This window comes from Passer domesticus, chromosome 5 (genome assembly GCF_036417665.1).
Source record: "Passer domesticus isolate bPasDom1 chromosome 5, bPasDom1.hap1, whole genome shotgun sequence".
Lineage (NCBI taxonomy): Eukaryota > Metazoa > Chordata > Aves > Passeriformes > Passeridae > Passer > Passer domesticus.
Window position 1 is genome coordinate 72,990,969 of NC_087478.1, and position 23,710 is coordinate 73,014,678.

Here is a 23,710-nt window from a genome sequence, read left to right on the forward strand (position 1 = left end):
TGACTTGCAGCACACCTGTTTCATCCTCTGTGCCCCCCATGTGATGTTCACGTTGTCGAGTGGGTTGTCACCTTGAAGTGTTTTGGAGAGAGAATTTGCAGTCTTGCTTCTTTGCCCATGTCGCCTGTCCTCCCTGCCTCTTGGCCACAGTTCTTCCTCATTTTGTTACAGCCGTGCCAATAACCAAAAAACAAAAGCGCTCCGGGCTCTGCCTCAGCTGTACGGAAAAAGGTCAAAGGTTGAGTTTTGTCTTCTGGAAGTGCATGGGATGGGTATTGCTCCTGTACCGTCACAAACTTGGGGAACTTTCTTTCAGAAAAGAAAAAGTTTAAAGGCAAACTTCTACTACATTGTCATGTACTTTGTCTTGACAAATGCAAGAAGGTGAGAGCGACCAAAGCACAAAGTAGTCCAGTTATTGCTAGAGAAGATAATGGCTTTTCAAATTAAACACCCCCAAATTAAGGGGAAAAGACTATATTGGTAACAAAAGTCTTTAGTCATCTGTGTTAGTAACTCTTAGAAATATTAAATCTCTTTTTTTCCAGGTTTAAAACATCCTCGTAGACACTCATCTGTATGTATAGCGAATGCAGAAAGTACTGAAGACACTCTGAGGCTGCTTTTGGAGACAAAGACTCATATTTGTGATAACATTCCTTTATGTTGGCAGAACATACAAGGAAAGTAAGGGCTTTATGAAGGCGTGACATACATAAGCACTTTTAACCCCTTATCTTCATAGTTGCTCTGTCACAGTGAGGCAAGTCTGGTTTAGTTGGAAGAGTTTATTCTGGGAACTTGGTCTTTAAGAAGATACAACAGGGTTTGCACAGCTTGTTGGGAGGTGAAGACCTGCATATTCCTCTGGCATAGTTATATTTGTTTTTCTCTTGATTATATCAATCTTCTAGTCTAGACAATGGTTACTTTCCAGCAAAAAATTTTACTCTTGGTCAAGTGTTTCAGAAGACAATGGCCTTTATTTTCCAACTCTGAAAGGACTACTGTGTGTGGAGCAGACTGCATGTTGATGGCGTTACAACTGTCCATGGCTGAAGTCAATAAACAGGTTAGCATTCTTTTCGGTATGTTCCAACCATAGGCACCATGTTGAAATGAATTTTGGTTGTTTCCTTGCTGTTTGTTAAGGTGTGTTTAAGGGCCAGATGAAGCAAGCCAATAAAATGAATGTGATTAAGTGCACTATTGAAGCAGGTTTTAGAAAAAGGAGCTGCAAGACAGATGGGAGGATGCAAATGCTTTATGTGTATATTTGAGCTCTAAACTTCAAACACTAGTGTATTTCTGTTGGGTATGTCACTTCTGTTTATTTCCATCCTATGTTTCTTTTGTGCTACAGATCAGTGTGGGACAACTATGGCATTTGGGGTGTGTTTTTTTTTTTCTGAATGCTCCAAAAATATTTTTGAATGACATGTGAAGAAGATGGTTACAAAACCGATTTGGTGTAGTTTGTGTGAGTTGTATAGTTGTGTGCACTTGCCACAGTCTGATCTTAGCTGCTGCTTTTCCTGACACTTGTCAAATGAAGACCTATATGTTGTGAGTGTGTACCCAGTACCAGTAGGAATTTTATGGCTTTCCCTGTGTGTGTACATGAAGTGTGAAATGGTGAAGAGGAGGTATAACCCTAAGGTTATACCTAAGGTGTCTCTGAAAGAAGCTCTATGGCTTGTCAGAGCTGGAGGATTTCTGAAACATACCAGAAACAGTTGCAATATACATCAGGCCTTTGCGTGTGTCTCATCTAAGGAGAGCTACTGCAATACTTGTTTTAATAACCTAAAGATAGCTATTTAGGTTAATTAACCTAATTATTGATGAAAACAATATGGACTGTTTTTGGAAGACTTACTCAAGTGTTGCATAGTAAGTCAAATGTGTAGTACAAAGCTTTAGTGTAAGAAAATCAAAACAAACGTACCAAATCAACAAACATACCAGAAACAAGAGAACCATTTCAAAGTGAAATCCCTAAGCCAGTAAAAACCCAAACAAACAGAAAACCTGCTTCAGTCTGTGCATCGGAAGAAAATTTGTAGTCTAAAATGTGCAGACTGTGGGTATCTCTTTTCTAAACATTAAGTATAAAACTGGTTAAGTCATCACCCATTGCTAGAAACATTACAGTAAGGATACTAGAGTGTCAAGATACTACATTTGTACTTGTTGGAATGTAATATATTTCAGCCAGGAGTCCTCACAATACCTGTGTAGGTTAAAATGAGAAAATCAGTGTGCCTCAAAATTAGCTCTTGGAAAACTGGTAGGAGACATTAATGCAAAACTACATATGGAGGTGATTGCTGTTTGTCATGTTTGTTGTGATTCTCAAGGGAAAACTGTAAACAGTTTTCCAAAGCCACCTCTGGGAACTAAAATGTGCTGTTCTACTGTATGCCAAAACTTACAGATGTGAAAAGGTTATGGTTCACTGCTCCCTGTTTTCCTTACTATGAGTTTTTTTCTTCCACTAGAGGTAATTAGTTTATTCTACTTTATCCTTTTTTTCCTCTTCCAGATAATATTCCTCTCTTCCAGAAATATCTTTTCTTTCAGACATGGTCTAACAAAAATTATAGCAGTTATTTTCAACTAATTTAATCTTGAAATGTTTAGCTTCTCCTTTGGATCTGAAGAAAGAACAAGTTTGCAAAACCCTGATTTGTTTTCTGATTATACTAGTTGGTCTAATAAGACAAGCCTTTCCTTGGATATATGGATTAAAATTATTTGAGCATTTACATGTTCTGCCTCTGAAGCACAATTTCTTTAGATGGTATCCATTTTGAAGTTCACAGTCTTAAAGCAGAATCTGTGTGGTTTATTTTGTCAAGCAGTGAAACTTCAAACTAAGATGCAGACTATTACAGTTGTAGGCATGTCCCTTGTTAGGTTTCTGATTTAAATACCATAATGTTAAATTGTTAGCACCTGTAGAATGGACATCTGTTTTGGTGAAGTCAATTACTGCAATAAAAATTTTATTAGCAGGCTATTGAGTGGCTGTATTGAGAAAGGCTGGATGTGTTTGGTTTATCAAAAACAACCAAAATAGACTTCTCTTCCTTAGGAGCCTGGACAATTTTAATGGATTTGGTGTTTTAACTGGTACCAATATCCACAGTGGAACTGAAAAATAACAAAGCTTTTAGGACAACTTTAGGAAATTTTAAAAGCTTTATAATTTATTAATCTTAAATTTCACCAGAATAAGGGTAGCAAAAAGTGTGATAAACCCTAATCAAACAGCAGGGATGAAAGAAGAAAAAAATCTATGCTTTGAATCTTTCTGAAAATACTTTGGTTTGTGGCACAGTTGTAGCCATGTGGCATGAAGACAAGTGGCATAAGGTCTGTGATGGAAGCAAATACCTTTCACCTAGGTTGATTAGTATAAGTCTAAAATCTAGGAACATTTTCAAGAAGAACCTTTCTCAAGGTTTGGATTAGTAATAACAGTTTTCAAGATGAAGTTCTGCTGGGAGTAATTGCTTTAAGTTGACTGTACCTGTGACTCACCTGGGGTAGATGAGTTACTAGGTCAAATAATCACCTGTCATTTTCAGCCTATGGCTGTTTTAGCTACTGGGATGGGAAACCGAAGTGTATAAAACAATTATTTTCCAGAATCTGTGAATTTAAGTTGTCAGACTTAAATGTATTGTAAATCTTTTCTCAAATGAGAATTTTGATACTGGAGGAAAAACTGCTTCATTGTTGATTTTAGAAATATATCTTCCCTTTTGAAATTTGTGTTTGTATATTTCTGATTTTGTATAAAAGCAGTTTTGGTATGTGGTTTAGTTCTGTTCTGTGCTTCCATGAGTGCATTTTGCATGTTGACTGAAGAATATTCTGTTCTGTTTAGTGTCTTGTATTTCTTCAGATGATTTCCCTAATTATTCTGGTTCTGTGTTGGCAAAATATGGAGAAATATGTGAAGTTTTACAGTGTTACTCCCTTAAACTGTTCTGTCTGTCTCCCTTTTGGTAATGAGATACTCCTAACTAACTTTGTAGCAATTTTACGTGATATGTTGCTTGTAATATGTTGTGATGATGCTACTAAGAGAGGTTGTCTTGGCTGTTCTTCAGCATGGGTAATTTTTCACAGAATCGCAGAAGGGTTGGAGTTGGAAGGGGACTCTGGAGGTTATCTTATCCAGCCTACCTCAAGTAGAGCACCTGTCCAGGTGTCTTTCAAATTGTCTCCAAGGATGGAGATTCCATAACCTCCCTGGACAACCTGTGTGCCAGTATTCAGGCATCCTCAGAGTACAAAGGTGTTTCCTGATGTTCAGAGGGACCTGGTCTCACCAGTGCTGAGTAGTCTTTTCAATAAGGAACAGGCTCTTCTTTAGAAAAGAAGTTGGAGTAATAAATATTTTCCTGGATTTTTTTTAAAGAGGAAATTATATATTGAGGCTGTTCCTATACCCTGTGTAATCAAATCCTATCTGTAAGTTAGTTTTGTGTATTTTTGCTTTGCTTAACAATTTAGTTGTTTGAACTTTGTTGAAATTCTTGCTACTTAAGTCTTGATGCATCTTTCCTAGATTATCAATAGGACTTTTTTCTTCTCCCTCCCACCCCTCCCTCTATAGTATTACAGGTGTCTGTTTTGAGGGGTAGAAGAGGAAACAAGGATATGTGGAGGTTTGTTTTGTTTGTTTCTAACCAGCGGGATTCTAAATTTTCAGTCTTTTGTTTTTATTACCACTGTAATTGATAGGGTTGGCTTTAAAAAGTACTGGATTGTTGTTTGGATGAGTACAGTTTTTGCTTTGCATGTTTTGTGATTCTCCTGTTGCAACTACTGTTCCACTGTCCCATATATATAATAGCTCTCTAGTAATCTTTAAGCAGAACATCTACTCTCTTGGGCCCTGGTACTTTGTCCCTCAACACTCCCCCTCACCCCAAAAAACCCAAAAGTGTTCAGTGTCCATGCCATTGTAATTTTATTTATTATTTTATAATATTGTAATTTTTCTAAGCTTGGGTTATTGACCTGAAACTTCACTGCTTCTGCACAACTCTCCAATGTCCACGTGCTTGTGTTCACATGAATCAGTTTCTCAGTCGGGGCACAGCACTATCAGCATGATGGGAAACTTACTAAAAATGCTGCTTTTTTCCCACCCTAATGTGCTTTATGTACCACAGTTTGGGAACTCCTCTGCTGTGTGAGTGTAGGGAAGCAGGGAAGGCTGAGCAGGACTAGAGGTGACAAGAGTGCAGAATTGCCCAGCTGAAGGACAAAGCCAGAAAACAATGCTGCAGTCTAGGAGTATGCCTGGAAAGAACAGACCCAAAACAGAGGCAATGCTTCAGCACAGCAATCTTTTACACACATTTTCCTAAAAGGGTTGGTGAGCCTTTCTTTGGGGAAGGTTGAAGCCAAAATTTTGATGCTGAAATGCACAACTTTCTGGTCTTTGAAACAATTTGCTATGTAATTAGCACTAGAAGAAAACTTACAATACCTTCAAAATAGTAAAAAATGGTGTCTTTAAGCATGAAATGTTGCTACTGGATTTCAGACATTCTAAAACCAGAGTCCCCAGGTGACTTAATATGATGTATTACCAGGAAGTGAAGATACTTTATAATACTCTATTGGTTCTATTCCTATGAAATGAAATACTTGCTCTGCCTATAATAGAATGAAAACATGGGACTTTTTGAACTTCCTTAAGCTATTAGGCAATTGACAAATGCTTACTGCAAAACACCACAATATTTTTAAAATTAATTTTAAAACCAGAGACTTGACAAAATGACTGCGTAAGTAATGGAATAAGCCATCACAGTAAATGCTTGATCACAAAGGTTAATATCTGGAATGCAATATTTGGATTTAAAATATTTTTGCAGCACTAACATAAACTTTGCTGATCTGTACAGGCCCTTGATCTGGTGAGGAAAGGTTTTGATTTATTAGATACCTTATGAAGTTGTACTTTAACTTGGTACTCCTGAAGGATTTTGATTCAAAATAAAGTGAGAAAACAACATTTTTTCCCCCCATCTACTGCCGCTTTGATCTGTTTAAATTGAGTTATAATATGATTATATGTTTAATTTTTTGAGGGGCTGAAATGAAAATCAGGTGCTTTTCAGAAAACACATGTGCAGTTTTAACACTCTGGTGATATGTGGAATAATATGCAAGTTCATAGTGCTGATTTGTCATAACCCGTGCACAAATAAGAAGGCAGAAAAGTGCTCTGAAGCTAATATGTGTGTGTTCTTTAATTTTCTCTCCTTGTTCTTCACCTAGGCAATATCAAAATAGTTGACTTACAGGATTATAGAATTGTGTAGGTCGATTGAGAAAATTGCGCTAAATGTGTTAAAACCCAAAGGAGAGATCTTTTGGGCTGTAACAATGTAAATTATTAGAATTTCTCATGTTTTCTTATTTCAGGTGTTCTGTTGCTGGTGGTGCTTATAAGTAATTAATTTGCTTAATATGGAAATGTCATTAAATGGAATTAAACCTTTGCTGTAGACAGGAGCCATCTGCCTCTATGGACAGTGCAAAGCAAGGCTTGTTACTTGGTCACAGGGCATTTATCTCACATTACATGGTGAAAATCACCCTTTTTTTGCTGCCACATACTGGGGAGTGCTTTAGATACCAGAAGTGTGGACAAAAGTTGACCAGCAGGAGCTGGGAACTGATTCGCAGTTTAAAGAGCAGGATATGGACAAAAATGAGGAGGACAAGTTGAGAAAGAGAAGGTGGTAAGAGCAAGTGGTTGGAGGAGATGGCTGAGGGGCACATGGAACAAAATTTGATAATTTTCACCAAAAGAGTGGAGTCTATACTGTGTAGTTAATTTTAATTATAGTAGTAGTTACAGAGGGATGTGCATGGCTTTGATGTATTTATTAGAACCGTGTAGCAGCACTGTCAATGTTATAATAAAGTATAACTGTATTAGCACAAGAAAGAAAAGCTCCTTTCTTAAAATTGACATATGTTTTCCCAGTTTACTGCTACAAACAAAGGGAGCCATATTTCCTCCCTTTGGGAAGTAAATGCCTGCTATGCTGAAAACTATTTCTTTATGCAAGAAGCAGTCTTGCAACATTCACTGTCTTTTCTCATGAGTGAAGTTTAATATACATGCCTGATATTTGAAACATCAGGAGCAAATACTGACAGAATATAACAAAATTCACTGTCAATGCAAAGCTGTAAGTAAGACTGTTTCCAACCAATTTAAATTAGAATGATTTTCAAATATATGTTTGTTGTTTATATATTTGCAGCTTGTTTTAAATTTGTTTTCAAAACTGTGCTGAATAGGAAACATATTTTTGTGCTTTTTTTTGTTCTGCTAGCACCGTGGAGACTTCACAGTATTACTTAGTGATGTGTTGGAAACATGGAACTATTTGTTACATGACAAACTGGGATTGTATGAAAATATGAAGGAACCTGAAAATTATGCTGATGTGAAAAAAGCCTATCATGCCTTCTTAGCAAGAAGCAATATGTTAGATTTAATAGACATATATCAGAAGTGCTGTAGTCTTGGACTTCTAGCTGAAGATGAAAGTATGTACCCTGTAAGTGTTATGTTTGTTTAATCTCGTATATTTTTGCATATTTTGGGTTCCAGTAATAGATTTAAGACATTTCTAATTGCACCCAGGAGGTCTGGATTATTAACAACTTTTGGGGAAGTCCTTGAGTTTAAATTACTAAACTTTGTAAAGGGATTTTAAATTCACTCAAAAATTATTTCTCTATCATCCTGCTGGATAGTGAGGTCCCACAACTCTTCTATGAATAAATGACTCCTTGCTATAAATTGGAATGAGAATAATAATAAACTGTAAAGATTAGATAAAACTGGAACAAAGCTTTGTAATTAACATGTCATGGAGTTTTGGTTGATGTGCAGCCAAAATATTTTTAATGATTACCCTTTTGAAAACACCATGCTCTTTAAACAAAACTTCTATGTAATATATGTATTTGCATGTTAGGGGTTTTTTTCAGAAGTTCCAGTTCAGCCACTCAGTTATAGCTCTGTTGTAGTTTACTCCAGGTCTTTTGTGGTTTTGGGGGCTTTAATGTGTTTTTCTTTTCCTTCTGCTTTTCATGGGGAACATAGAGGACTTAGATGGGTTAATGAGCTCTTCCTGAACTTGGCATATTAATGTTCTCCAAAATGTAAGCAGTGGATTTTAATGCAAGTGTATAACATAAATGTTTGAGATAATTTCTAAGTTAATTTTAATCTTACACTTCATTTCTCTACTAGAACAGTTATATTTTGAAAGACTAAAAGTAAAAGTAGACTGTAAGGGCTGTGCTAACCTCAAACACTAGCAAAGTGACAGAAAACTTTACACCAGATTTTAAACTCACTTTTGATTTCTAGTCATCTTCATATTTAAGTTTATTTTGATCTCTTTATTAAAGGTTCAACTGTTGGAATTTATTTCTGGTGTAATGAATGCACAAGAAAATAATGGTTCTGTTCTTTCTACTCCTACACAAATCAACAGACAGGGCCAGGAGCATGTGAAGGTAAAAATTATTTTTCTCTTGTAATGTTCTGTATCTATTGAAAAGATGAAATATAACATAGTTTTATTTTTCAATAATTGTTATTCAAATATGGCTGCATTGAAAAAAAACAACCTGCATATCCAAACTCTGTATCACTTGAAGTATATTGTAGGTGTGTTTGAGGCTATGTGCTGAAATTTAGATTCTGGAGAGCAGTCCAGTATGATAGGCACTTGATATAGAACAAATTTTTCTACAAATACACCATCACTCAAATGTTGTTTTGACTGCACATTAAATAACTGAAGTAATCTCCTTTGATTTCATTTTATTAGCTTGTAGTCCCTTACGTATGCAAGAAATCGGAGTAGCCACTGTGGTGGTAGCTGTAGCAAAGCAAACAAGGTTTGGCTGTCCCAATAGAGGACTTGAGGACTCTCTCCCTTTACCCTTTCAACCACCAAAATAAGAATCTCTGGGTACTTTCTAGCAGTGTTTGAAATGCTGGAGCTTTAGTCATTTCCATACTTGATTTTATCATAATAAATGGCAATTTCAAAGCAATCTTTGGATATAACTCAAAATATTTCTGGACAAGAAAATATTTTCTGAACTGAGGTTCTCCCCTAAACAGCACTTCTGCCACTAACACAGTGGCTTTCTTACTGCTTTGACTTGTGAAAATTACTTACTACTTTTTACTGAAAAATATTCCTTGCTCTTTTTTCCTCCTCTGAGGACTGTCTTTGCAGAAAGTCACATGTACATGTTTGGTTTTGTAACTATATTTTGTTGTTTACCTACTAGGGTATGAGAATATATTCCATAGCAGGTATAAATTTTCCTGTTATATGTTCTTCTCTTAATGGCCTTTTTTTTTTCTTGGCTTGCAACAAAACTGCAAATTCTTCTGTTCTGGGGCTGTTGTTCTCACAGGGTCTTGAACAGTGCTACAATATTAGCAATGACAATGTTACATATTGGTTATGTGGGTAGGGCTGGATCACAATTTATGTCCAAACCCAGTCATTGGAGTTTCTTTGATTGAAATCCCCTGGAAGCCAAAAGAAAAATTACTGAATCTGTGGCAGAGCTGGCAAGTAGTTTAAAATCTTAGTCTTTTTGAAGTTGACAAACTCTTACATGGTTTAATGGTGCTAGTATTTGCTTTGAGATAGAAAAGCCTCCTCTGTGGGGAGGTTTTTAAAGAGAAATTTATAACCAATTTTAATAACCCTCAAACACTTTATGAATATTCAAGTTCCATAAATGCAATTCTAATTTATTTGTCATGTTTGTTTTCATCAAGACTTCCAGACCCTCATGCATAAAGCAGCATTTTGAAATGATGCAAGATGAATTCTTACTCTTCCAAAAACTACATCAGTACATGTCTAATTAACTTTAAAATAAAATGCAACATTATTTTCAGCGGCAGGAGGACCAATTTATGTGATGTTTTCTCATGCAGGTGACAATCCTGGCAAAGAAGTCTGTCTGTTCATATTTAAGCCTTTTGGTGAATTCTAAGGATGATCTGGCATTAGCTCACATTCTAAATGTTCCTGACAGAGGACTTGGTAGAGAAGCCTTCACTAACCTGAAACATGCCTCACAGGAGAGAAAAATGTCCATTTTTCTGGTATGTGTGTCAAATGAATCTTCCTGGAAGTCAGGGCCAATAAATTAGATCTCTAAACAGAGAATATGGCTTTAATCTAATGTGCAACACTGATGTTTGCAAGCGGAGGCAAGCTCTACCATGAGCAGGATTTTAAAGCTAAAAAGACACTGGATTTTGTGGGGAGAAATGGTTTCTTGTTTGGTCATGGGATCTCAAGGTGGACAGAAAAAATAGTTTGTGTGTATCTCAAAAGTTTGAAAATGGGATCTTGCAGTAGTTATCAGCACAGAACCATCTCAAAAATAGTTAAAATAAGGTAAATAAGAATTCTTTCTCCAAAGAACCACTGTAGTCCCTCATACTCAAAATAGTCATTAAATTTTGCATGCAGTGTAACCTCAGTGCAGACAGCAGCAGTCTGAGTTAAAGGTATGTAGTCACTGAAGCAGCTGGTTTCTCAAACTTTTATGTTTGAATAAATATGGAAAAGTTGTGAAGTCTCAGTTCCAGGTTTAATTATTTTAAGTCCTAATGCTCTGTTAATGTTGTATAAAAAACTGTATGTGTTTGGACTGGATTTACCACGTCTTCTTCACGGTTGCCAGAGGGGAAACTTCTCTACTGTGTAAAGAAGTAATCTTTTCTGGCATCTGTGTCTTGTAGAAATCCTGAAAATGAGAGTATTTTCCATTGGGAAGGCAAAGTCCTATGAATTGTGTACTTGATGCATAGGAAACCTTTAGCACAAAGACAGGAATACTGGCAGGTTTACTTTCTGTGCTAGAGTAATTCTAGTTTTTCCTCTTTCCAGCCCTAAGAGCTTTATGATTTAGCTCTGTACTCTGAAATTAAAATTTAGGTGTAGAATTAACATTACTGCATCTGTGTCAAATGCATTGGATTGTTATCCTTACTTTCACCTTCCTGGACAACTGCTAGGGTTTTTGTTCTTACGCCTTAAAATTTTGGGGGTTGTACTCTAAGGTATGCTTTTGGCACATCTTCATTATCTTAGAGCATATAGAAATATGTGGACACTTTCAGAATGACAGAAGCCTTAGCTGTCATTATTTCTGATAAGACTTGAATATACATTACTTGCCTCTCTGAAAATTGTTGTGAGCTGAAGTCAACTTTTACATGCTTATGTTAAAATTGTCCTTGGGTCACAGAGAGGCCCCTTGAATATAAGACTAGTTTTTGTGAGGCCAGCAGGAGCATTTGAACAGCCACAAAAACAGAAGAGTTTTGTATGGTGATTTAATAAGTTTTTTGTCCTAAGCTTTCAAAAGGCTGATGTAAACATCAAATTAGTTGTTTTTTTTTTTTTGGCTTGTGGTTTTTTTTAAATATAATTGTTCTATTTAAGTATTGATCTTGCAAATATTGAGATGTACAGAGCACGCAATTAGGAGCTGTTGTTTGATTTCAGGGAAGCTATTTCTGCTATCAGCCAGCTTTTACACAATTTGCAGACCTGTAGGAAAGGCTCATTTCAATGTATGCACAGTTCATGTCTGTTTATAGTTTGATATTTCTGGCTAATTTTCTCCTAATAGATGGCAACATCTTTTATCCGGACCATAGAACTTGGAGGAAGAGACTCTGCATCTTCTTTGTATGACCCTTTAAGAGCCCATGTAAAAGGGCTTTCCAGCTTTGTTAATTTTATTGACAAGCTGCAAGAAATTGTTGGTGAAGTCTTAAATACAAGGTAATATATTTTTGTCTTGGTGAGCCCCTGCTTTTCTTGTGCTTGAACAAAAAGAACAAAAGAAAATCAAACAATGTACTTATTAAAGAATTCAGAGTAAACTTTTTAAAAATTAAACCTTATTTGAAAATATAATTGAAAAATAATTGGGGTAAGCTTATGAATTTTTGAGGGAGTTTTTTTTTGTATTGAATTTCTATCAAATCTATGTATGTATGGTGGTTTGGCTACTTCTGTAGTTGTAAATGAAGTTACAAAGATTACCAACTTGTGAGTCTGGTAAGTACATAAACTGATATGTGCTTTACTTCTTGCTGCTTGATTCCTTCCTTTTGGTCATTTCATTCTCTTTACCCTTATGTAAAGGAGTCTTTAACCAATACTGTCATTTGTTAGCAGCAATATTTAGCCTTTTCTTTCTTTCATTTTAGCTGTATAAATGAATCATAAGAATTATTTCTTAGGGGGCCTCTGGTGGAGTTGCTGATTTGTTTGTGTTTGAAGAACTGAAGTTAGTCTTTTGGGCAGGCTTATAAATTTGTGATTAATTAGAGAAGTGTAAATGTAACACAGAGGTTTGAATTGGTAAGTGCTGGAATTATTAGAGAGAAAAGAGCTATTTTCTTAAGCTTCGTAGAAATTAATAATTGTCATTTATAATAAGTAATTTTTCCATACAAAATTTGGCAAATCAGCTATAATAGTTCTGTCCTTGATACTAAAGAATATATTTTTTTTTCCAAGTTTGAATTGAGTCTCATCCTCACAGTGGAAAACAAAATGTTAAAAGTAAGCATTATTTAAGTTAATGTTCAGTTTCCATTGAAGCTGGAAGTGGGAATTATTTCTGAAGTTGTTTTGCAGTTTTGTCTTACTTTTTTATTCTGCTTCTTATTCTTTCATTTCAACATCCTGGATGCCGGAGACATACTGTCTGTGCTGTTGATTAAAGAAAACTATTTGCTCAACATATACTATATGCTATTTTTCCTTTGTTTAAGTCATATCTGGCACTGTATAGTGATAAAAAATGAGAAATGGAAAAATATGTATATGCATGAACTTTTTAGGATGAAAGACTTTATCAGGTGAATACAGTTCAGAAAAGTGTAGCATAAAATGCTGTATCTTGTTAACTACTCCTCTGTTTAAAAGAATGTTTAAATGTGAGAAAAATTGGGGTGGGATAGTTGCTGGGAGTTATCACGTTCTCACTGGGTGAATTCTATGGGCTGAACATGCTTTTTAGCATTCAGATATTTATCATGTAACTTTCCCTGCTGCACCTGATGTGCCATTTATTGTGGGCTATAAATGTCAGATTCTGTGCATTAAATTGGCTCTACACACGTGAATATTGCTGTTTGTCTTGCTGACCAGAAGTGGCTGTACTGTGTTGTTTGTAGCACCTCTCGTACTCCACATGGCCTTTATACCCTCACAGTGTAAAATATGTTTTTCATCTGTGTATCTATAGATGTTAGCAAGTGTTTGCTATGTCACATGGATGAGGACTGTCTGTGTGTCCTGCCTGTCATGTGCCAGTTGTTGGGAGTTCCAGAGGATCCAGTTCTGTGGAAAAAAATTTTCTCTAGTTCTGTTACTGCTGCAAAGTAAAGACCAGAGGGGGGAAAGGCAGCAATGCAGCAGAATCCTAAGTTACTTAATCTATAGAAGCCTGCTGAGAAATCCAAGAGCAAACTAGACAACCTGTCTGCAGCATTGCTCTTTCTCTGATGCAGAGATTAGCCAACCTGCATTAACCAGGTCTCTGTATTGACTATGCCACAAGAAAAATGCTGTGTTTTTTACCTAATGATTAGAAATCTGTTATTTCAGTTTCATTTTGTTACAGTGGACATCTTATGAAACTTGTAATTGCACAAAATATAAAGTAGCCAAATAAATGGTGGGTCACTGGAACACATGTTGAAAAGAGGCTTTCTTCGTCTGCCTGATTCCTTTGCTTTGGGAACCTGGAAACCAAATTGAAGATCTTGGACAGTGGTGGGAAGTGCTTAAGAATATGTTGAATTTAGGAGATATTGTGCAACCAAGTGTCTGCTAACCTATGGAGAGTAACAAAAATGTTTATCTCCCCATCATTCAGCTAAGAAAGTGAACAAAGGGAAATCTGTCAGAGTGGAAACTTAATGGAACTATGATGTTTTGGTTCAAATATGGTACTTCTAATAGGAGGAGGAAAGGAAAGACAAAATTAAATTTGGTTGTTTTGAGGTGTATTCACTGAAGACAATGTTCCTACAAATCTCTGACATGTTGAAATTGTTTGTCTCTCCTCATTCTCTAGATATCTATTACAAGACATTACTAATCTTTCAAGAATCAGTAGCATGAAAATTCGTTAACTTTTGAGGATGCCGCAAAACTTTTAATGCTAAAACTGTTTATAGATTTGTAGGTTTGGACAATGTTAATACAGTAAATGAGAACTTGGATATTCTTTTTTACACCTCTTTCTTGACAAGGAGCATATCAGTGTTGTATTTGTCAGCAAAATGGATGATTATTATACACCTTAAGATCTGAAAACTCTTTCCTGCTGGTATAAATGAAAAGCTGCACTTCTAATCCATCATTCTGAAAACCCTTTTCTTTCAGGCCAGAAGAACTCCTGAAATGACTTTTCCCAGGTTTGTTTAAAAGAATGTGACTTAAAATAGGAGGACAGAAGCTCATTTGTCATGTTGGTTACTGTGCGTGATGGTTAGTATGGGGGGATATGTGTGTATATATATATATGTACACGTTAAAAACCCCCACTAATTTTGTAGATTAGCAAAGTTGGGAGGTTGGCAGCACGTTTTCCCCTCAGCTGGGCGCTGCCCTGGGCGCAGGCAGCGGCCACTGGGTGTCACCATCGCCCAGCTCACACCGGAGCGGGTCCCGCCCGCCCCACCGAGCGGCTCCGCATCGCGGGCCCCTGCACCTCCGCAGCCCGCTGGAGCATCACACAGCTGGCCTCCACCATGTGGGTTTGTGCTCTCTGCTTCCCCTCGACAGGGAAAATGCTGTTTCTTGTATGTTTCCTTTGGGAAGCCGTGATTGCATCTCGAGGCGCGGGAGTGTTTGGGGGGAGAAAGCACGTTGGACTCTATCGAGGCTTGTGCTGAATGTTTGAGTTAATTGGACAGTGTTCACACAGCCCTGGAGGTTTGTGGTTTAAAGTTGCTGGAAAGTTGTGCAAGCATATGCAAAACATTGTATATAGGATTGCTTAAATTTAGGATTATAGAATAATTCGGGTTGGAAGGAACATCAGAAAGTTTTTGGTCCAACATCCCGCTCAAAGCAGGGTCAATTATGGAGTCAGCTCAGGTTAATCAGGGCTTTATCCGGACAAGTTTTGTGCAGTCTCCATCCTTGGAGGTTTTTAATCTCCCTCTTGGCAGCCTATTCCAACTGCTTTTGTCCTCACGGTGAAAAGTTGTGGGCTTGTTTTCTTATATTGAGTTGGGACCTGTCTTGTTTCAATTTATGCCTATTGTTTTTTTCACTGTCTGTCAACATGAGTCTGGCTCCACCTTCTTGCTTGCCACCCTGTAGGTATTGGAAAGCTGTTAGTAAATCCCCCTGAAGCCTTTTCCTCTGCAGCCTGAACAAGCTGTTCCCGAAGCTGCTCCTCACAGGGCATGTCTGCCTGACCAGCTTGGCAGCCCTCTGCTGAACTTGCTCCAGTTTATCAGTGTCTTTCCTGGACTGGGGGCCCAAAACTGGACACAGTATTCTAAATTTGGTCCAACAAGTGCTGATTAGAGAGGGATAATCACATTCCTCAGACTACTGGCTACGCTACTGTTGATGCAGCCAAGGATACTGTAGGGCTTCTTTGCTGCCAAGGCATGCTCCTGGCTTGCAGCTTGCTTGCTGAACATGCACCAAGGTTTTTTACACAGAGCTGCTCCCCAGCCTGTATCACTGCAAGGGGTTATTCCTTCCCAAGGCTTTGCATGTCTTGTTGAATTTCATATGGTTCCTGTCAGCCCATTCCTCTTGTCTGTTTAGGTATCTTTGCGTGGCAGCTCTGCCCTCGAGAGTATTGACTGTTCCCTCAAATTTGGTGTCATCTGCAAACTTGATGAGCATGTAATTTTAGGGAGTTACTGCCAAAAATAATAGGAAAAAAAACAGGTTTCAGGATAGGCCCCTATGTTACTCCATTGTTACAACATACTTGCTACCTTCTGAGCATGATGATCCAACCTGTTAACTCCTCTAATTGTCCATCCATCCAGACTGTAACATCAATACTCCCATGTTGAGGGTATTCTCTGACAGTATTGATAAATCTTGCTACAGTCAAGGGAAATGGCACCCACTGTTCTCTCCTGCTCTGCAAATTCAGTCATTTTGTTAAAGGGAAAAGCAGATTGGTCAGGCATAATTTACATTTGATAACTGCATGCTTATAGTTAACAGCTGCCACCTAATCCTTCATGCCTTCAATGCCCAGATGTCTTCTTAGAAGACTTTGCATTATTTTCTTGAGGAGCAAAGTGAGTGATGAACTTGTGGTCCCCCAAACTGTCCTTATGGACTTTTTTTAGGTGGGTTTGTTTGGTTTGGTTTGGGGTTTTTTTTTTTTTTTTTGGCTGTTATTTGCTTTTATCCATTTGTCAGGCATCTCACCTGGTCATCCTGACTTTTCAAATATATGAAGTTTTATTATGAGGGCGTTTGGCAGTTCTATTAAGGCTCTTTGATACAATCCATTTGGTTCAATGGTCTTGAACATACTCAGTACTGTCAAGTGAAGCCTGATTTGATCTTTATCCACTGCTGGCAGCTTTTTTCTGAAAGAATTCTCTGATCAGAGTGTTGGTAAAGACTGAGGCAAAGAAGGCACAGAGTACTTCTGTTTTATCTGTGCCCACGCTGTTGCAAAATCTGCCTTTCAGCAAAGGTCCCTCATTTTCTTTGTTCAGCAGGTGAAGCTCCTTTAACATTTCTTGCACTTGTCAGCTCCAGCTGAGCTTTGGTTTTCCTGATAACATCCCTAAATGCCCAGGTGATGTTTCCAGATCATTTGTTATCTGTTCCTTCTTCACCATTCTTTGTGAAGCCCTTTTGCATTCAGGCTCTGTCATCAGTTCACTGTTTAGCCAAGCTGGTCTGCTGATATTTCTGCATATTTTCCTAAGTGTTGTGATGGAATGGTCCTGTGCTCGTAATATTATTATAGTATAATATAATTTATGTTATTATAATTAATAACAGCTTGCCTGAGTGCCTTTGCCTTTTAGAACTTTCTCATAGGGAATTAAATGGCTGTTCATCAAGACTTATTCTACAAGACTTTTATAGCAACTTTGTCACCAGACTTGGGTAGCAAAGCTTGGGATGGAGAATATGAAGAGCCACTCTAATTTCTTCCAACAAGCTGAAAGAGAAATTTTAGCCAATACAGCCAAAGTAGCAGCAGCAAGATGGAAAAATACTCTAAAACAGGTTTCTTTTTTTTGCTGTGTTTTTGTTATGGATATAATAATCTGTGAAACTCCGAAGGGTCTAAGGAAGAGTTTTCACTTAGTTTTGTTATCTGTCAGAAAATTAGATTAATAGTCATACATGCATTGCTGGAGGTGGAATTTTTGAGTACTGTGAGTGCTTTGATAGTTTTTTCCTTTACAGATATATTTATAATCTGACTAAGTTCACTGATATGATTTTATATATTTTATATATATAACTATATTTTTTTAAAATTTATGCTTATAACATAAGAAATAAGCTTTTAGATCTGCTTTAAAAGCACAGTTACTGCTATGTTACTACATTTACTACTTCTGTAGTATTTCTTCCTTTATACGTTTTGTCCCATTCTTCTACCCAGGTAGATGGACCTCTAGTTGACATCTTGCTGCTTTGTGTTTGAGAATGGAATTATTGCTGCTCTCTTTCTATAGCTCTAAATTAAAAAATTGAATAACAGAGCAGTTGTCAAGTCCTAAAGCATCTTTTAAATCTATAACAAGGAAAAAAGGCTGTGATCTCCTCCCACCCTGTGATTACTGGGTGTTTGTGATTTCTTTTAAGACACTTGTTCCCACTACTTAAGTCGGATAATTATATATTTGTCATCTATTTTTTACCTCTGTTGAAGTTGAAATGAATGAATGAAAATGTTGACCTTAGTATAATAAAATTTTGACACATTCTTTTCTGTTCTTGGAGTAGATTTCAGGACTCTGTTCTGCTTTTCATCAGGTTTTGAATATTGTCCATATCCTCAACATTTTTTATCCTTTTTTTTTGCTACTTTAGTCTTTTCCAAAAAAGGTGTATTTTCAGAAAATAAATAAAAGTGCTCCTGCATCATAACTTTTCACACTAAGGCCTGAATTTTGGAGGAAGAGCTCTTGCCAATGTAATTTAGATTTTTGGTAAGCAGAGGAGCTTGTTTATATGACTATCTCAGTAGGAACAAAATAGACAAGGTGTGCTATTACTTATAAATTAGTTACTTCTACATAAGAAAAGATGGTTTGATAAGGAAAATGAGGTAGAAGAAGGTAAGGTTGGGACTCAGATGATTTAAGGCAAAAAGGGTTCAAGGGGGCACAAAATCTGTCAATATTTTTAGGAGAAGAAACCTGTGACAGAAGATCAGATTTGTCCAGTGCCTGAATAACAAGTGGAGTTTTTACATTACACTTTATTTTTTAAAACTCTTTAGAAGTCCTGGTGCAAATAATGCATTTTTGACATATGATTTATTTTATCTATATGTAGACATTTGTTTTTCTCTAGCTGAGACAGGTGAGCTGAATCCTGCTTGAGCTGTCTACTGTTTTAGTGCTAAAAAAGCTGCAGAAAGTAAGCCACTCCTTCTGTCAGTTGGTCTCAAATAGTTGTGAATTTTCATGCTGATGGTCACATTTGGACTTGACTGGATCCATTCATTTGACAATTGCCACTGTACTACTGACTTTAGGCATCTGTTCTTGAACATTCTGTTGGACAGTGGAAGGTGGTTGTTTCTAAAGTGTTGGGTTTTTTCTTCCATTTATAATTACACTGATGAATTTCCTTTGGCTATTTCTATCAGCTAGTTTTTTGGTGGTTTTTTTTTTTTTTGCTTCTCCTTCAGAATTAAAAAGAACAAAAGTTCTTTTTCTGCTGTAAAAATTTTCTTAAGAGATGCCTATGTAATTCCATATTTAGAACATACCTTTGTGGTCCTTCTGGCTGTTAGGAGCTGCAAAGTGGATAAGTTTCCAACTCTATTTTATTCCTATAAATATTTTTTGGTGCAATATCAGATATTTTAAAGTTCATTCGAGTTCAACTGATCTTCTGAGTAATATAAATCTATGAAAGAGTAATATCAGAGCAATCTGTAATAGGGTGTCATCTTTGTAAAATAAACAAAACTCCAAACACCCCAGGTGCTTTACTACATTTTCCTTTTATCATCATGCTTGTAGTTAATCTTTTTGAGCCTCACTAGAAATTGATCTAAGAACTAGATTCAGCATTTTATATTTATATATATGCACATAAATATATATATATGCCTAATGACACAACACAGCTTATGTTCTAGTGTAAAATGACATAAGCTGTGGCAGGGCATTTCAGTGCTAGTCCACACACATTGACTCAACATTTTATGTCTCGGCCTGTCGATCTAAATTCTAGTTGAAGTATAAATAAACTTTTCCTTGCTCCAGTTAGTACTCTGTATATCTGATAGGAGATTGGAGCTCTTTCCTGGAAACAAAGGAATATGGGGAGAAGAGGAGATTAAATGAACTTTATTTCTACTAGCAAATATCTTTAGTTGGCATTGGACAATAGAAGCAAAACAATAAACATAGAAAATATTTTTGTGAAAGGTTTGTTATTTTTTCCCATTGAAAATCTATGAATCTCTTGTAGAGATACATGCAGAGCAAGGCATTTAAATTAAGGGCATGGTTATGTTAATTGACTGTGCTAGTGCCCAGTACTAGTTGTATAATAATATCTTTTCTTCCAGCATACATATGGGTATATATGTTGAATGTGTGGAAATTATAAATTTATTGCTTATTCACAAGTTCAACATATCTGTAGACAGAAATAACTGAACCTTGTTTTCACAGGAAATTTTAGTCAATCCCTTCACTTGCTCATTTGTCTTGGAGTTCTGGGTTTAGTTCTCATTTAGTACAATACTTTTATCATTTGAGGGTTTGATTTTGGAAAATATAAGTTTAGGATTGAGAAAAGCAGATCAGTCTGGCAAGAATCATCAGGAGACTTGGCTGCAGTTCCTATATGCATGTCTGAAACAGAGCTCTTCTTCAACATTTCTCTCCCTGTACCTCTTGACAACTTGGATTTTTTTTTTCCCTCCCTTTGAACTTTTCATTCTTGTGTGGTTAGATTGAGTTGTGGGGTTCAGAGAAGTGATACAATAGATTTATTTTTTTTTAAACTGTGATTTCCAATGGGTCTTGACCTGTCTACAGAGAGACTGGACATGGTGATTTCTTTTGGCCACGTGCATACAGTGTGCTTAAATTTCTTCAAAGCATAAGTTTTTCTGTTTAATGAAACCTGCAAATCTAATGTGAATTGTATAATCTTTAGTCTGTAAAAGTTGAAGTTGAGAATTGTGTGGAAATACTTGGTTTTTTCCTGTTTAAAAAAACCCAACAACAATCCCCCCCTGCAAAGTTTCATGTTAATGTCAGGTTTTTCAAGCTATTTAGAGGAGTCTTCTTCAGCCAGAATAAACCAAAACAGTAAGGTCTCTGGCCCAGTTCCCTCCATGCATTTTAAGTGGAAACAATATAAACAACTATTTTTCCTCTGACTCAATTCCTATTCTTATCTAGTTCTGCCCAATTATTTTGTATTTTATATGAATGTAGACATGCAGAGTTTCATTTGATTAAGGTTCTCCCAACTGGAATTCTAAAATTTATCTTCAGAATTCAATGTGTACAAAATCCATCTTTATTTGCAGTAGCAAGGTATCCTTTTAGGGCAAGCTGGCAAGGGCATGAAGGAAATCAGTAAGGATGGAGGAAGTTGAAAGCTGAGTCATGTCACTCTTGGCTATATGACCTGGAGTGATGAAGCCACTGCTTTGGGGTGTTGACAGCACTGTCATTTGCAGCATCATAAATGTACTAATGTACATAAATGTACTAAAAAGTCTACTGTAGGTAGCCAATAACAGCTCAGGATGCTGCATTTCTGCTCTGATGTGAATTGCAAACCTCATTTAGGAAAAACACAGCTTTTGGGAAGGGATGCATTTTTATATAGGAGAGCTGAGTGGTTCTTTAAATGCTTTATTTTCTTTGCCCGAGACAAAGCAATGGTAAAACATACATACATACTTTGTTTAGGTACTGGAAAAAAAGTTTTAAGCTTTTAACTCAAGGAGCTTATTCTCTTTTTCACAAAATCTTAGTTAATGTAGTCAGACACATGTGCTGAAGAAAGAGATTAATGGAGTGTGCCTTTATAACTAATAGGGAAGTTAATGTGGTCTAATTACTGTCTATTATTTAAATAAAACTGAAAGAAGATTGGGATTTTGAAGCACCTTCAAAAAGCACAAAAGACCCAAATATAATGTGGTATTAAACAGGAATGCATGTTTGAGTGAAAAATTTTGTTTACACTTAACAGTTTGAGCAAAACTGTACATACAGGTTTAAAGAAAGTACTTTTTTTTGGACCTCTAAGGAGACATTAGTTTTGTGTTGCAGCTCAGAGTATTACTAAATGCTGAATTAATTACCTTATATTTTTTTTAGCAAACTATTGTGTTGGACAATAGGTCTATGCTGCTGTTTGATTTAAAAGATCAAAGCTGTTCTCTCTGATGAACAGGGAAGGCTGGCTATGTTCTGCATTAATAGGTGTACTCAAGTGTTGCCAAGATTAATGTGGAGATGACCCTGTGCCTATTTTCAGAATTGCAGGGGGGCGAATTCTGTCAACAGTGAAGATGCATTTGATAAAAGGCCGAAGCAATGGGGATCCTTTCTGTCAGGCAGTAGAGGAAGCTGTACAAGACTTGGATTTGAAGATTAAAAATATTATCGATTCACAACAGGAAGCCTTGACTGCTAGCACTACTGGAGTCAGTCCAGCACGGGTTATGGGACTTTTTGTTCTTTTTACTGTTTAGCTTTATAAGAAAGCAAAAATCTTTTGCCTGATTTGTTTCTTTTACATTTTGAAAAGACTATCTATATAGTATAATCTTTTTCCTAGCTGTGTAAAGTAGTCATTTCCTCTACGCTCTGATTTTAAACTTTTCGAAAAGACTTACACTTGAGGATTACACTGTGGATTTCAAAGAACTGATTTACATAAACTAAATGTTTTTTTTTTTCCCTTGCAAGTAAAATACTCTTCAAAGCTTAATTTGGTTGTGCAATTATTATAAATATAGATACTTAGAAGTGCCAGATTTGCCATTAATTTCAAAGCAGTAAATGTATAACAAATTTCCAAACAAAAGAACCTCATGAAAGTAGAATTAAGATTTGAGAACATGTATCAGTTATTTTTTATTAAAATACACAGGTTTTAATCAGTACAGCATCAAGTATTTCAAAGGGTAAGGCCTTCAAAGTAATATTAAATATGTAAGAAATCTAAAGCATGGAAAAATGTGTAGTGGGAAGGGAATTAAAGCCCCGAACAATCATGTGTAAGCTTTTCTCTTTTAGCGTTTCAAGACACTAATGACTTTGTTTTCATGGAAGGAATCAGGATATTTAAAGTTCTGTAAGTCAGGTGTTGAGGGCACAATACAAGATTTGTATTTGTGGTTCATGTACTGTGAATCTACTCCCATTTATAATCTTTTTGTGACAAAAAAATCAACCAACTTTTATTATTTTATTTTACATAGTTGATGTGTATCTAATGTAATTTGTTTTTCTATCAAATTAAAAAAATAGACACCTTCATTGTGTTTAGAATTGTTAGGATGCTTTGTTTTGTGAACTCATTTGATTTATGCCATGGCAGCAAAAGATTTTTTAACAAATTTTAATCAAACCTTCAGTATCCTCTTTCTTTTTTAAGATAGGTGAAACCAGCCAGACCCTATTGGCTAGTTAAGCTGGTTTAAAAGTGTGTTTCCACTGAGTATGTTGGATATAAAGATTTCATCCTCATTTTCCTGTTTGCTATGAGTATTTTTTCAGTATATTGTCTTGTTTCCCTTTCATGTCTTTCTGTTTGTTTCTCTTTCCCATCTGAGACAATTATAGCTATCATCAGTTCTGTTTATTTAGCTACCTGTGTTACCAACAAAATTTTAAAAGATCATGTAGATCATTATAAGCCAGGTAAAAGCATTTTATTAAAACTTCATTCTTCAGAGAGAGAAATTCACCATTGCTTTTCCAAAATATTTGTTTCTTACTGTCCTCCAGGAGTTCATAGTCTGATGACTCTGTAGAAGTGTTTAGCAGTACCCTTGTTGAGGGAGAAGATGGCAAAGATGGTTGTGTCCTGATGATGGGAGGACCTGCAGTGGAGAAGTTCATGGTGGGCTGTATCCACATAGAGCAAAAGAGGAAGAGTGTAAGGAATAAGCAGCAGAAGGGACAAAGTGTTAGGAACTGGCTGCAATCCTCATTCCCCCTCCCCCTGTGCCATTTGAGGGAGGGAGGTAGAAAAGTTGAGAGTGAAGTTGAGTCCAGGAAGAAGAAAGGGATCCCATTATGATTACATGTCAATAAATAAGATTAATTTCATAAAGTCAAATCTCTTTTGCCTATGATTTCTAAGTGAACAATCTGTCTTCATCTTATTCCCATCAGCTTTTT

At 36.4% G+C, this 23,710-nt stretch overlaps 1 protein-coding gene across 9 annotated transcripts in view; it reads left to right on the top strand.

The window, feature by feature from the left end:
• Positions 1 to 23,710, top strand: part of PARPBP (PARP1 binding protein) — a 39,894-nt gene that overhangs the window by 215 nt on the left and 15,969 nt on the right. For 4 of the 9 annotated variants that reach the window (XM_064421037.1, XM_064421040.1, XM_064421039.1 and 1 more), the window contains exons 2-7: positions 549 to 1,072; positions 7,380 to 7,607; positions 8,470 to 8,577; positions 10,031 to 10,201; positions 11,743 to 11,897; positions 21,837 to 22,020. In XM_064421037.1, coding sequence (XP_064277107.1) covers positions 923 to 1,072; positions 7,380 to 7,607; positions 8,470 to 8,577; positions 10,031 to 10,201; positions 11,743 to 11,897; positions 21,837 to 22,020 — 996 coding nt within the window. In that variant the 5' untranslated portion in view covers positions 549 to 922. Of the gene's footprint in view, positions 1 to 5; positions 385 to 548; positions 1,073 to 7,379; positions 7,608 to 8,469; positions 8,578 to 10,030; positions 10,202 to 11,742; positions 11,898 to 13,374; positions 13,836 to 21,836; positions 22,021 to 23,314; positions 23,657 to 23,710 lie in introns of those variants that run through there. The other 5 variants (XR_010362708.1, XM_064421043.1, XM_064421038.1 and 2 more) reach the window with 5 other exon arrangements.